Here is a 14050-nt window from a genome sequence, read left to right on the forward strand (position 1 = left end):
TAAAAAATATCGTTATCATTTAATATTAACATTATAACTATATTATTATAAAATTAATATTACTTGTTGACCAACTAAACAATCCCTTAATGTCGGTTAAAGTTTTAATTTAACAAAGCAATTTAAGTGGATAACTCAAATAGAAGCAAATGATTATAGTGATTTAAATTTTATTAACATTTGTTTACCTGAGTTAATGGATTATTAATACACTTCAGTTCTTATTTTCTTTTCCTAAATAATTATTTTGATCCTTCTTTCATCTTCTTTGTCTTCATTTGTTTAATTGCAAAATATGCATTTGATAATTAATCATCTTTTTTTTTTTAAAAAAAAAAAAGTTCAAATGTGTTAGTAACCCCAAACCAAAAAAAGGAATTCGAAGTGTGAATAAATTTATACTTTGCAAATAGTTGAGATTAAGTTTTCAATTAATTTTCCATAATGTACGATATATATATGTGTATTTTAAATTATAACTTTTATCAAACACTCCCGTACTTGTTAATTTTTATATTAGGATCTCAACTTTATAACTCATTATTGCATCCTCAAACCAAATGACCCCTAAGTATGTGTTTTTCTTTAATTCGGGTGTATAAAAAGTACTTCCTCTGTTTTAAATTAATTATCATAATTCGTTCTCTTAGGGCTCGTTTGGTTGGAAACAACTTATCCCGAGATTAGTTATTCCATCCTCAAGGTGAGATAAAATAAGACTACAATTTCGGGATAACTAATCCCGAGATTGATTATACCGGATTTTTATTCCAACCAAAAATGAGATAAGGAGACACTAAAATTTTATCCCAGGACTATTTCTGCTCATCCTTCACCCCAAACGACCCCTTAAAGGTTAATAATTTGACAAAGTTTTTATAAATAAAATTTGTTCAATTTAATATTTAACGATTAAAATTATATAAAATTCTAATAAATCATATTGTCATGTCAATGTAATTAATAAATATATTTTAAAATATTAGTAAAAAAATTTAGATAATTAAGTAACTAATTTTAGGATGGAGGGAGTATTATTAGTGCAGATGATTAATTAAATCCAAGGTTCCCCATCATAGTATCTAGGGTTTGGGTATATAAAGGCGCCGACAAGGTGCTGTGCTAGATCAGACCCGCATATTATCCCGGTAAAGGCCGTAGATAACCGATTCGTTGCACGAGCTAATTTTCTTGAAAAGCAAGCATCCTCAGTGTTCCTTCGTAATGGACGAACAAAATGGGCCTGTAAATGGTGTTCAAATCAAGTTGGAGGAAGAAGAAGAACAAACTAATGACGACCTCAGAACTACTACTCCCGACCATCAAAACGACGACGTTGGCGCATCTCAACCCCATACCGGAGATGGTGCTAGTCCTGGGTATTTTACTCTTTTGCCCTTTCCCTTCCTTCTGCGTGTGTGTTTTATGTTATTCTGTATCATTTTTAACACATTTAGACGCTCGAACTAATTCATGTTACTATTGAACACCTCAACTCCTAATAAATCGTTTCAATTAAACTCTTTCAGTTCAAATTCATTCGTCTATTAGGGTTTTAAGTTAAATCACATAAAAGATGTATCTCCTTTAATTATACGCATCAACCTCAAATGTTTAAATGGAACACTTTATTCAATTGTAACATGGCTTAGTTCGAGTGTCTAAATGAAATATCCGGTCAAAGCTACCTATGTATCAACCGTTTTTCTTTTATCTAAGACCATGATGAATAGCATTGTTATTAGGAGTTACTTAGTTATTGGTTGGGCAGGCCTCGCTGTTTTGGTTGATTTTTAATCTAGTTGCTCATGTTATTGTATTAATCAACGGATTTGGTGGCTATGCAGTAAGATATTTATTGGGGGCTTGGCTAGAGAGACAACTTCAGGTTTGTCGATTGTCATCCTCCGTTTATTGATTTTTCCTCAACTCTCTTTCCTGTCTCTAATATTGCATGTATATCTGCAGCTCAATTTGTCAAGCACTTTGGTAAATATGGTGAAATTATTGATTCCGTGATTATGAAGGATAGGCGAACAGGACAGCCACGTGGGTTTGGTTTTGTGACTTATGCTGACCCCTCTGTGGTGGATAAAGTCATTGAGGAAGACCATGTTATAAACGGAAAGCAAGTAAGATTACATCTGCCTTTTATTTAATTTCATTCTTATAATTAGTTGTGTGCAATTTCATTTTATTTTGGATGGAAATATTGGAACCTCATACTGGTGTTCTGATTGTGTCAGGTGGAAATCAAGCGAACTATACCTAGAGGAGGAGGTTCCAGCTCAAAAGATTTCAAGACAAAGAAGATTTTTGTGGGCGGCATCCCAACAACAATTAGTGAAGGTTATATTTCTGTAACTAGAAACTGATCCCTTTCTTTACTATTTGGATTCTTCTAAAACAAGTCTTTGAGATATTAAGTTGCATTTTATATTTCAGACGAGTTCAGTGAATTCTTTTCAAAGTTTGGAGAGGTGAAAGAGCACCAGATCATGCGAGACCATTCTACTGGTCGTTCTCGTGGCTTTGGATTCATTACTTTTGAGACAGAAAATTCTGTTGAGGATATCTTGACTAATGGAAACAGGCTTGATTTTGCTGGAACCCAGGTCAGTATAGCCATAGTGTCTTAATTAAGCTGTGATACTCTTTACCAAAAAAAATAAAAATAAAAAATTATTAAGCTGTGATACTTTTTCTAGATTGTTTTGGTGGACTTGTAAAGTTATCAAGCTTTTCTATCTTCTTCGAACATGATTTTGTTGCCAATGTTGCACCCTTAAATATATGTGCTTATTATGTTGTTCCTTTTTAATGTTTCCAGGTCTTCTGAAAAATGTCCTTAAATTGAAAGGAATTGGGCTTATGATCTTTTTTCTCTTTTCCTGTTAAGAATGAATGAAACCGAGTGTTCCCAATGAAATATCAATGCTATGTATTGGGGCTGCACAATGTTAATGCCTATGTTCACCATGTATTTTTGTATCTTCCGTCAAACTTATCAATGAGCTTAAGATGCTTAAGTTGCTTTAACTGGATTGAGGGCTCTTGCATATCCATACAAGCTTACTTTTTAAGTGATGATGCTCGAGTTGCCGTGATTGAATTGAATATAACTACTAATTGAAATTATTCTTCCCGTAGTAGTTGAGCGTTCATCTGTTGCATGATCGAGTTTTTTTCAATAGCCTTTTGAAGCTTTGCTTAACTTCACAGTTTGCTATCCTTTTTCTATTTGGCTAACAGGTGGAAATCAAGAAGGCTGAGCCTAAGAGACCTAATGCGCCACCACCAGCCCCATCCAGGCGTCAAGGTCATCCGAGAGCTGCATTTGGCGGTGGATTTTCAGATTCATATGGTGGATATGGAGACTCTGGTTTTGGTGCTGGTCCTTATAGGTCCGGTGGCCCTTATGGTGGCAGATCCGGTGCATTTGGTGGATATAGTGGATCTGGAATGGGTGGATATGGAGCAGCATATGGTGGCAGTGGGTCCTACGGAGGCGGCTTCAGAGAGGAGGCTTCTTTTGGGTATTCTAGCCGTTATGGCGGTGGTGCCTTTGGTAGAGGCTATGATGTTGGTGGCGGCTATGGGGGAGCCAGTGAAGGTTATGGAGGATATGGTGCCGGTAGCGGTGGATATGGCGGTGGATATGGTGCTGGTCTTGGGGGTGGTTATGGCGGAGATGCTACCGGAGGTTCTATGTATGGAAGTAGTAGGGGAAGCTATGGTGGTTCTGGTTCTAGCAGGTATCACCCTTATGGGAGATAGAACGCTGAAATATTGAGGGGCAGAGCTGAATTGTCTTTGGCTTGGTGATTTTAAGCTTATGGCCAAAGATGTATGCGCATTGCGCAATGAGGCAATTGTTGAGATCTAATCTTGTTTTTTTTTTTAACCTCGATTTTTAAAATGAAAAATCTTAAGTTCTGTTAAATCTATGTACTTGCTCAATTTATATACTGGTTTCTTTAATATCGATTGGTTTATCAAGGAAAACATGGTTCAGCCATCATCAGCTATCTGCAATCCTTAAGCAATTGAAATACTGAGAATCCACAGCATTGTCCCTATAGCATCTACGTAGTATCAAAATTATTCTTCATTTCTTTTGGCTGTCACATTTCTGTCCTTTTTCTTGTATTTCTATTGTTCCTGGGTCAAATTTGCTGGTTAAACAAGTTAAATTTTGCTTTGATAGATTCTAGTGGCAATGTCAACACGAGCAAATGAATAAGGTAAGGAGTTATGCTTGGTAACCTGATTTGTTGGTCCTGATAATCGGTACTATTACTTTTAGATGATCAGTGAAGTTACTATTTTACAGTGTAGCATTGTACTTTACTTTTGTCTCGGAACTCAGCTTATCGGTTTGAATAACCAACGTGATAAATTCAGAGCCAAACATGTGTTAACTTGTCATATACTGTAGTTGCAATGTTGCATAGCTGAATCGCGATATTTTTGTCCGCAATGGCAAAAATCTTTCTAAACAAATAAGGAGTAGACGTGTCAAAAGATAAAACAAAAAGGGTGTAAACCCGTAGCCACACAATCAGAACGAACACAAAACATTGATGGAATGGAAGGTCAAAAACAAAAGCAAATTCACAGATTCGTGTGGACCTTTTTAGCCTTATCAAAAATTGAAACAACTAGTAATACTTCTAATTCTAAGCCATTTATATAGTTTAACCAACCAATAGTACTAACTACGAAGTTAATTACCATGTCTTTAGAAAGTTGATTATCCTTTTTCCTTTTTTTTTTTTGTCGGTGAATGAAGGGAAAACAGCGAGGAAGAAACTGCAGATACCCAAATAAAAATCTTCCTATTTTTGATCAGGGCATTCAACAAAGAGAGAAGAAACAAAACAAGCAGGTGGGAGGAGAAATGGCAATGGTATCTAACACTAATGCATTCTTAAAGGTATGAATCGACTCTCTAATCTCCTTCTTTTGTTTTGTTAAGCCTATATGGGTTTTGATGTTATTAGGAAAATTGCAGACACAAATGTACCAAGTTTACTGCAAAAAGAAAGAGAAAGATAAGAGTCAAAATCCTCAGCCTTATAAAGTTATTGAAATTTCTCCGCCTCCCAAGAACCTTGGCATACGTTGCCTTCCCTCTGTAAGCAATCATTTTCTCAAACCAATTTTTTTGTTTGTTTGTTTGATATAATGCTTATGGCCTCGAATTCCCAGTTTATTGATTGATTGGCGTTATGATTATTATGTTTATGCTAATGCTCCTTTTCTTGCAATTGCTGTTTTTTATTTTTATTTTTATTTTATGGTTTGTTAAAAGGAGAAATATCATCTTACTTTACTGGGAAAATTAGAAAAGAACTTTCTTTATCTTGGAATTCTTGTCATTTACCCCACTTGTGGATTACACTGTGTATGTTGTTGTTGGAATTCTTGTCATTTGATTGGATTAAATACCGAGGACTTGACCTTAGATAGGAGGTTGTGGAGGACGCGGATTAGGGTAGAAGGTTAGTCGGTCGTAGAGTGTTGTCTCGTGTATCCTCCCATAATCCATACTAGTAGGCGTAGTTTTATCTTTGTAGTTTCCTGCCCTTCGATTTTCTATTACTATATGGTGTCTCTTATACTTTGTTTATCGTATTAGTTTGCTGCAGTAACTGTTACTTTTCTTCATAATGCTTATCTATAGTATTTTGCCATGACTTCTTTACTTTCGTCAATTCTTATTTGATCCTATTTTTGTCATGCTTTTTCTTGAGCCGAGGGTCTTTTGGAAACAGCCGAGGAGGTTGTGGAGGACGTGGTTGATTGGCTTTTGTTGAATGTCTTAATTTGTTTTGTGGCATTCTTATGGCCACATTTTCAGATTAATTTCATGTTCCTTTTACATTCACGTGGGTATTAAGTACAGCTCAACTTCAAGCTAGTTAAGGTCAACTATATGAATCTCTATGTTCAGTCCACTCTATTCAGATTCGTTTCATTACAAATACCTGTAGTGCACAAAGAGCGAATTTTGTGCTATATGTGCTCCCACAGGAATTGGTTGGTTCATTCTTGGACCATAGTTGTGCCTCATAGCACGTGAGCTGCATCTAGAATTATAGATACAGTATTGAAACTCTTTGGTAGTTATAGCTTAAAGGCATCATCATCATCATTTCTACGACTGGACCTCTAGGCTTATTAGTTATTATACAATTAGTTACCAGTACAATCTGCTATAACACTACTTATAATTTTCTTACAAAAAACTGATATGCCGACATTATACACAGTAAAGAAAAGACTAAATGACCTGATTTCTAATCCTAGTACTCTGATTCAACCACTTATGTTCTTCGCCAGTGTTCCAAGGAAGGTGAAACCTGATCACATATACTCAATTTAGGGACAAAATGTTTGAAAAACTTCGCGAAAGTACTTTTTCTAGTGAAATTAGGTGAAAATCTTCTAATTGCTTGAAGAAAGAGGTTCCAAAATGGCTCCATGGTCAGGAAAAGATTCATTTTTGTAGGCTTGATATGCTACAGTAAAGTTATCTTTCAGCGAGGGGTGTGAGGCATGGTGAGAGTGGTGGCAAAGTTCTTGAGGTTTTCTTCTTTTGAATCCCAAGAATCTGCTAACAGTGCTCATAGTCTTGCTTACGAAGAACCAAAACCTAAGAGTACTTTCAAGTGAAATTATGGGTTCTTGCTGTATCTTGAGTATTGGTTGAATGTCCCTACATGAGATGAAAATGAAAAGAAGAAACAAGTCAGATTCTTGGAGGTGCATAATTTGGGTTCCTGCTGATAGTCCCTGACTACATTCCTGCATGAATATTGTCGCTGGTCCATTAACAGGAACTGGTTCTATTAGGCATTGTGAGAATAAGTTACATTCACATATATTAGACCAGTATAAAATATGTCCAAAGCTGCAGGTCTCTCTTATTTACTGATAAAGATGAATATAACTTGGTTGAACTCTGTAGCACTGCAACTTGCTGATATTAGACTTACATATAAATATCCTTCCTTTGTGATTTCTTGTTTAGATTGTGGACCCCTTTATGCTTTTTGCCTTAGCTCTAAGTGTTTACATTTTATCCATAAAGCACTTAACAATTTTATGATATTCATGCCAATCATTTACATTTCCTTTAGCATCAAACTTACTGACTCAGTTCATGGTGGTCAAACTGACCAAGTTCTGGTCTCATATTTTATGTGTTTTTTGCATTTTTTAGAACAAAATTTATACTTGAACTGCATATATAGAAACACTGCCAATAGAACTTTTTAGAGAGATAATGTTCAGTGTTTATCTGGGAAAATCGTCTTGAAAGAAAATTTTCTTCGAATCTTCAAGAAGTAATTTGCTCAATAATTCTTATCAAAAAAAGGAATTTGGTCAATGTTTGGGATGAGGGATACATCAAAATTATCACAGTAGATTCTTTTATTAACTAGTTTATGTATTGGATCCCATTCACCCATGGTTGGAAACAAACGAGTGGCTCTATCTCAAAGGATTTTGGATTTGTTTATATGATCAAATTATATCTTGTTATGCAAGAAGAGTAATTTGAGGAAAGAAGACAACATAACAGAGGAAGAAAGCAGTGTATTTTAGTGGAGTTGAATGAGTTGTGGACTAGAGTTGGTACACTTGTGGAAATTAAAGGGCATACCGGGTAGATTACACTGCTGAATGGGAATAATAACTACTGCTGCCACTTAATTATAGAAGTAGTGCTGTTTTTTACTTCCTCTTATAGGAAATGTAATATGTACAGTGAAGCAGCATCAACAAGACACTTAAGGAATTACCAATTTCTGTTTATGTTAACAATTCAGCTTGAGTAGAGCCTTTCTACTGGTGGCATTCAGAGGAGCATTTCCCATTTTGGACAAGCTAAGGCCAAAGGCATTAACTATTCAAAACAGAAGAAGACGACTTATATAAGTTGGTGTGGCATGCAGGTGTAGTTAGTGTTACAAATAGTTAGTTTAGTGACTTTACTTTTACAAAAGATAGTTTTTTTGACTTTAGGTGTTACAAAGAGTAAGTTCATGCTTTAAGTATTACAAAGAGTAAGTTCATTGACTGTCGGTGAAATTAACCCGTTTCCTTTGTTGTTGAAAAGGTAAAGTTGGGCCGCTACTTGATTGAAAAGGTGAAGGCATCTATCTGAGAACTGCAAGATAGATGCCTGATATGTTTGCCCTCCAGTACTCGGGTCATTGGTTGTGTCTGCATTAGCACACTTGTCTAAGCATTTGTACTTCTGTTCAAGCCTTAAGGTGTTACCTGCTGATGATATATTTTGTTTAGGATGTGAAGGCTGAGGCTTCTTTAACTCTATTATTGGTTGTCTTTATTCATCTGGCACATTGGTGGATTGAAATTGCTAGAACCAAAAGTAAATGATCCTCATGGGTTAGACCTTCTAATTGGTTGCTTTTGGGCCCTTTAGCTGGTCCTTCATGCCAAGCCAGTCATAGGAATCTGTATTTGATAGGTGTGTGTCGGAACAATAATTCTCCTTCCCTGAATCAAGTCTCAGAATGATAAAGATAGCACCATAATTATCCCCTTGGATGAACGAGTCCTATGGAGAGAGAGCTAGCGCATGATCTTGCATCCCCTGGATGCTTGGTTATTAATATACCACTTATTTCATCAAAAAAGGAAAAAGAGAGAGAGCTAAGGTAGGAAGCAATACGATATTTTTCCTTAGTGAAGCTCCAATTTTGGAAGTTGAATGGCGGTGTATCATGTGCAAAGCGTGGTGCGTAAGACTAAGGTATATGACATTTGTAGGGATGAATCACCCTATTTTCTTTTCACAAGAAGCAAATTTTTATCTCTGAGGTTCCTTATCGAAGATATACCCCTACCGCTAATAAAATTATTTACCTAACCAAAAATAAATACAAACACATCTTATCGTTCATCCTCGAATTGGCTGTACTTGTTCTTCTCTTGGAGAGAACAGAGGAAATAAGTCACAGGTTTCAATGGTTCACCGTAAAACCCAAAAGTGAACAATAGCTGTGAATTTTCAACTGGCTGAATATAATTTCATTAAGCTCTTTGTGCATTTAAGTTCACAATCCTGCTTACCTGTGGGCTGTGGATTTTTTTTGTTTTTCTCTCCTCTTTTGGTTCACTAGAAAGATGAATGTAGAAGCATAGGTCGGTGTGTCAGAAAATACAATCAATAAGAAGTGATTTACCTGTTCATGCAACCACTAGTCTATTATTATTCATGGTGTTGACACTTTGTCGGCAGTTATATTGAGACTAAGAACCAGAGGCGGATTCAGGATTTGAAGTTTCCGGGTGCCATCCGTCATTCAATCAATTTGGGCTTCGGGTCGGATTATTCGTCTTTTCGGGCTTTGATTCGGATTATATTCGTCTTTTCCGATGAAACATTTATTTATAGCAATATACAGAAGAGAAAAACATAAAACTTTCCAATAATATTACTAATATCATAAATATCCATCATTCATTTACAATTGTCCTCGATGAGGTTTCACCTTCTGAAAATGATCAATGATGACATCATTACTTACATTTGTAAATACATCACGCTCTATGTAACAAACTAAACAATCATTCAAATATTGATCACCAATGCTATTCCGCACTTCATTTTGGATCCGCCTCATGGATGAGAATGCTCTTTCCACAGTTGCGGTAGCAACAGGTAAGATCAGAGTTAATTTCACAAGTAAGTAAACAAGTGAATAAGTATCCACAAGATTTGCCTCAACCAATGCTTTTGCCAAATCACGAATTCCTTGCAAGTTGGAGAACTTGGGATTACCACTTCGCATATGAAATATGACAGTATCGAGTTGGTAACTCAAATCTCTAATCTGTACTTCATGAAGAGGGTTTGTTTATTTGATGAGAATTGAGAAGAGAGGGTTTGTTTCTTTGATGAGAATTGAGAAGAGAGAGAGGTTCTTTTTTTTTTTTTTTTTGATGAGAAGGAAGAGAGGGCAACTTATGTTTTCAACTTTAAGAAATAAAAAAGTCAAAGATTAAAAAATTAAATTAAGTCAACAACAATTATAGAAATAAGAAAAGAGAATATAAAGTTAATGGGAAATTGGGAATTGTTTTGTACCCACTGCCCAGTCACATAATGTGCTTATTGTTGCCAACAAGGTAAAAATAAAAATAAAGTGCAGCGTGCAGCCGCTGGGATTCGATCCTGCGACCGGACAGAAGAAAACAGAACCCTTCGCCATTGGCACCAGCGGGGCATTTTGTAGTGAGGGTGCCACTTTTAAATATTTGTATATAGTTTCTATATATATACATAGGGTTTCGGGCGAAGCTTGAGGGTGGCGTGGCACTCCCACGACCCTTAATGGATCCGCCCCTGCTAAGAACTACTCATAAAGTTTGTGCTTTTCTTGTTTCAATGTAACAGTCAGATGTTAGCTTGATGCGAAACTAAGCAAAGGTATACACACTGCAACAGATGCCTTTCCTATATCGAACATTCATGTCATACAAAAGACATGTGACCTTTCTGTAATGTTTCCAATAATGCTTCACTAATTCATTGAATTGCTACATGCATAGACCCTACATAAGATTTTGGAATTGACAGACATCTAACAATGGCCTTGCAATTGGGGTATAGTGTTTGATGGTGTCTGGTCTAATAGAAAGTTAATTTTCAATGACAGAACTTGCAGTGCGGAGAGAGTGTAACCATTGAAGGCCGAGCTTACACCATTTCAGCTGTAACCCATCGTTATCAGCTTCGAAAAGGGAAATACGAGCCTAGCGAGAAGAGGCTTGATGTGTTGTCTACTGGAAGATACATCTTAAATTTGTACTTAGAAAATTTGCTAGAACAATCTTGATTATGATTCTTCCCTTCATCTTTATGTGTACATTATGAAATACAACGTAATTGAATTGCTTATGTCAAAAGAACTTGTTCGATATCTTGCTGGCAGCATGTCTCAATCATACATCAGATCCTTAATATTAAGTTGTATCAAGGTTCCTTTTCATCTGCGTAGGCCTTGGTGGTCGGAGTTATCAAGGTGACTATGTTGGTAAGTGGCATCAGGTGTTCAGTGAAATAGTCGAACTGACTTGAACACTACTGTTTTCAAGTACAAAAAATAAAAAGGGGAATGTTACCAGGGAGGGGAAAAATCTATAAAAAGAAGGGAATTACTATATTTATTGTTGATGGTAATGGGAACTTTCCCACATTGGATAGAGCTTATGGTGGAGAATGATACGGGAATGAAGTCTCGTATTACATTGACAATGAGTGATTTGGTATAAGCTTAAAGCATGTATATTTGATTGCAGGCAAGGGTCCACGATATAGCAGGCACTGTCTCACTATCTTTTCTACCACGTGTTAGGACACCATTTATTCACTACTTTTCTCTTCTCAGTAGCCTATTGAGTAACGCCTTCTGAATTTTCAGCCACAAATGTAGTTGCTTATATATAACTTGTCCGACAACACTCTGCAAGTATCCGAATTTCACTGATCAGACATTTATATTCACATCGAATGAATCCACCAAGTAACAAGGATAAAAAGCTTCCTATCGGTTCTTCATTCATTAGACTTCGAACTTGTGACATTCATTTATGGGCGTAGAAATTCTAAAAATTCATCACACTTTTAAATTACGTGTTAAAATCATAACAACAATAGCAATAACTATGTTTCAATCACAAACACGTTGGAATTGACTGTATGAATTCCACTTCTTTATTCAAGCTCATTTCATATGGTAATTCAAAATATTCAAAGTAACCCAAAACTTTTGGGATGGCATGGACAGATGTACAATTTTGATTTGGTGATTGCAGTGGGCCATGAGATCTATTAGTACTGTTAGACCTATTAGCAGGGGCAAAAACGTTAGTTGCGATTTCTTTTCATTTATCTAAACTTAGGTGAACAAAGTTGTCATATACTCCCTCCGGATAAAAAAAAGAGATTACTTAGCTTTTTTTTTATTGAATAAAAAAAAGAGTCCACTTAGCAAATCAAGAAAGAATTAACCTTACTTTTCCATATTTTCCCATATTAAGTGTTATATGATCAAATTCCAATGCCTATTTAATTAGGGGTAGTTTAGTCAAATTACCTATTTTTGTCTAGAAGTTAGTATTTTCTTAAAGGGTGTGCATATAGTTAAGTGGACTCTTTTTTTAATCCGGAGGGAGTATCTGTTTTGACGGGACGATACGTACCTGATGAAATAATCGAAAGTCAAGTAAGCTATTCAAATGAAACCATTACGAAAAAAAAAAAGATAAAGAATACGAAAAACAATTATGCACTATTGAATTTTCCTGGATCAGAAGACTAGAGGATATTTTTAGTGAATATTCGACAAGTGAAGGATGCATCGCCTGCATTGACCTCTGCTATTATATACTACTAATAAATTTTCTAGATAGAGCAATTTATCAGGACAAATATTTTTCTTTTGTGGATGTAGTTTCTGCATTAAGTAATTTTGGCGTATATAGAGGTTAGTTTAATGGTTTATATTTTATAAATAAAATAATTAAAGGAACTCGACAGGCGGTCCACATGCGACGGTTCCGATTCACGTGCGTGCATGTGATACTCCTTTACCCGTCCCGTAATTGTAGTTATATTGTATCTATTCAACTTTTGGTGCCTCTCATCATGTGATTACTTTTAATTATTACTCTACTAAATTGAGTGCAGTTTTATAATGTTAAAATGTACCGTTCTTAGTAGTATTAGTATATGTCAAAATTTAACTTTTCCCTTAACTTGCACCGTTCCCGATTCACCTATCAGAAGCAGGATAATTTAAAAAATATTTTTTATGTGTTACAGACTTACAGTTGCAGTAACGAATTCATAAGTGAATTTTACTATATATATTGAAGTCTATACATACTTGTTTTTATTTTTTTTTATTTTTTATCCCTCTTAATGTTATTTTGCATGTCTTACGCATCGTATATATGGTTTTGAATTATTAGGTAAAAATAAATGTTCTTAGTATATAAATGCTATAAAGTTATTTTTATGCTGATATGACAAGGCAAGAATGTGCAAATTCGAAGAGAAGTAAAGCATAATGGTAAAAGTCCCTATAATAGTTAAGTAAACCCGATGAAAGATCATTCCAATAAAAATGGAATTTACCGAATCTGGACAAAATGCCTAAGTAGCCTTTTTAGCTTTATATATATATATATATTTTATTTTTTTTTTGTGTGTGTGTGTGGGGGGGGGGGGGGGGGGGGTTGAATTGAGTTCGTAATTTGTAATTAGTGTGTGGGAGGAAGGAAAAAATAATTCACTTTTCAAAATTGAAACTAACACCTAAGTGATACATATAAGATAAGCTTTAATTTCATAATTTATATGCTGTTAAATTGCAATTATTAAACTTTAATTTCAATTCTTCTGACGTGATTGTTTACCCCGGATTTGAATAATCAATTAAAATTGTACGTGAGGTATAGAATATGTGGCTATATCTTGTACTTATTTGATAGAGAGAAGAAATATAAGAATATGCTATAAAGGAGCAACTGATGATCAATGGTTAGCTATAGACTCGTGTATCTACTAGTACATGAGCGTTATTTGATTTGAGAAACATAAGAAATAAGCATAACAAATATGGATCGAATCTGATGTATGAGAGGGAGATTTTGTATATATATTGCTATTACAGGAGCTCTTGGAAATGTAGAAGTCAACCCCCTAAGAGAAGGACAATGCCTCTTATTTATAGTAGTGCCCCATGGGCTTCACACAGCATGAATAATAGAATAATAAAATAATAATGAAAAAGCTCTGAGTTGGGTTAGGTTGGATTAGGTAGACCGTACGGTCTGACACCCGTACGATTGGCAGTTGAACATAGCAGGACGTCATCGACCTGTGGCAACCGCGCAACGGATCTCCCGGACCACCGGCCACGACCAAACGGACATACGGCCTCGAATAACCGGTCATAAAAGAACCGGACCAAATGATGCCCTTCCCTTTCTCCGGTCCAAGCGT

At 35.6% G+C, this 14050-nt stretch overlaps 2 protein-coding genes across 3 annotated transcripts; both read left to right on the forward strand.

Annotated features, from left to right (window-relative positions):
- Positions 1-1064: 1064 nt before the first annotated feature.
- LOC132621082 (uncharacterized) lies at positions 1065-4018 on the forward strand. The gene is made up of 6 exons (XM_060335224.1): positions 1065-1379; positions 1848-1888; positions 1969-2132; positions 2247-2349; positions 2446-2615; positions 3253-4018. The coding sequence occupies exons 1-6, from the start codon at positions 1225-1227 to the stop codon at positions 3775-3777; spliced, it is 1158 nt and encodes a 385-aa protein (XP_060191207.1). The 5' UTR covers positions 1065-1224; the 3' UTR covers positions 3778-4018.
- A 79-nt stretch (positions 4019-4097) lies between these two features.
- On the forward strand, positions 4098-10961 carry LOC132621084 (uncharacterized). 2 transcript variants are annotated; one of them, XM_060335225.1, is made up of 4 exons: positions 4098-4244; positions 4793-4936; positions 5015-5137; positions 10698-10961. In XM_060335225.1, the coding sequence occupies exons 1-4, from the start codon at positions 4236-4238 to the stop codon at positions 10875-10877; spliced, it is 456 nt and encodes a 151-aa protein (XP_060191208.1). In that variant the 5' UTR covers positions 4098-4235; the 3' UTR covers positions 10878-10961. The 2 variants fall into 2 exon arrangements, with proteins under 2 accessions (XP_060191208.1, XP_060191209.1); XM_060335226.1 differs by lacking the exon at positions 10698-10961 and adding an exon at positions 9278-10691.
- The last annotated feature ends 3089 nt before the right edge of the window (positions 10962-14050 follow it).

This window comes from Lycium barbarum, chromosome 12 (genome assembly GCF_019175385.1).
Source record: "Lycium barbarum isolate Lr01 chromosome 12, ASM1917538v2, whole genome shotgun sequence".
Lineage (NCBI taxonomy): Eukaryota > Viridiplantae > Streptophyta > Magnoliopsida > Solanales > Solanaceae > Lycium > Lycium barbarum.

Bases quoted from the DNA above. Each gene is read 5' to 3' on its own strand.
- LOC132621082 (XM_060335224.1), top strand. From the start codon at position 1,225: ATGGACGAACAAAATGGGCCTGTAAATGGTGTTCAAATCAAGTTGGAG. The intron at 1,380-1,847 runs GTATTTTACTCT...GTGGCTATGCAG, and splicing joins GGAGATGGTGCTAGTCCTGG to TAAGATATTTATTGGGGGCT. The intron at 2,350-2,445 runs GTTATATTTCTG...TTTATATTTCAG, and splicing joins CCCAACAACAATTAGTGAAG to ACGAGTTCAGTGAATTCTTT.
- LOC132621084 (XM_060335225.1), top strand. The intron at 4,937-5,014 runs GTATGAATCGAC...GGAAAATTGCAG, and splicing joins ACACTAATGCATTCTTAAAG to ACACAAATGTACCAAGTTTA. The intron at 5,138-10,697 runs GTAAGCAATCAT...TTTCAATGACAG, and splicing joins GCATACGTTGCCTTCCCTCT to AACTTGCAGTGCGGAGAGAG.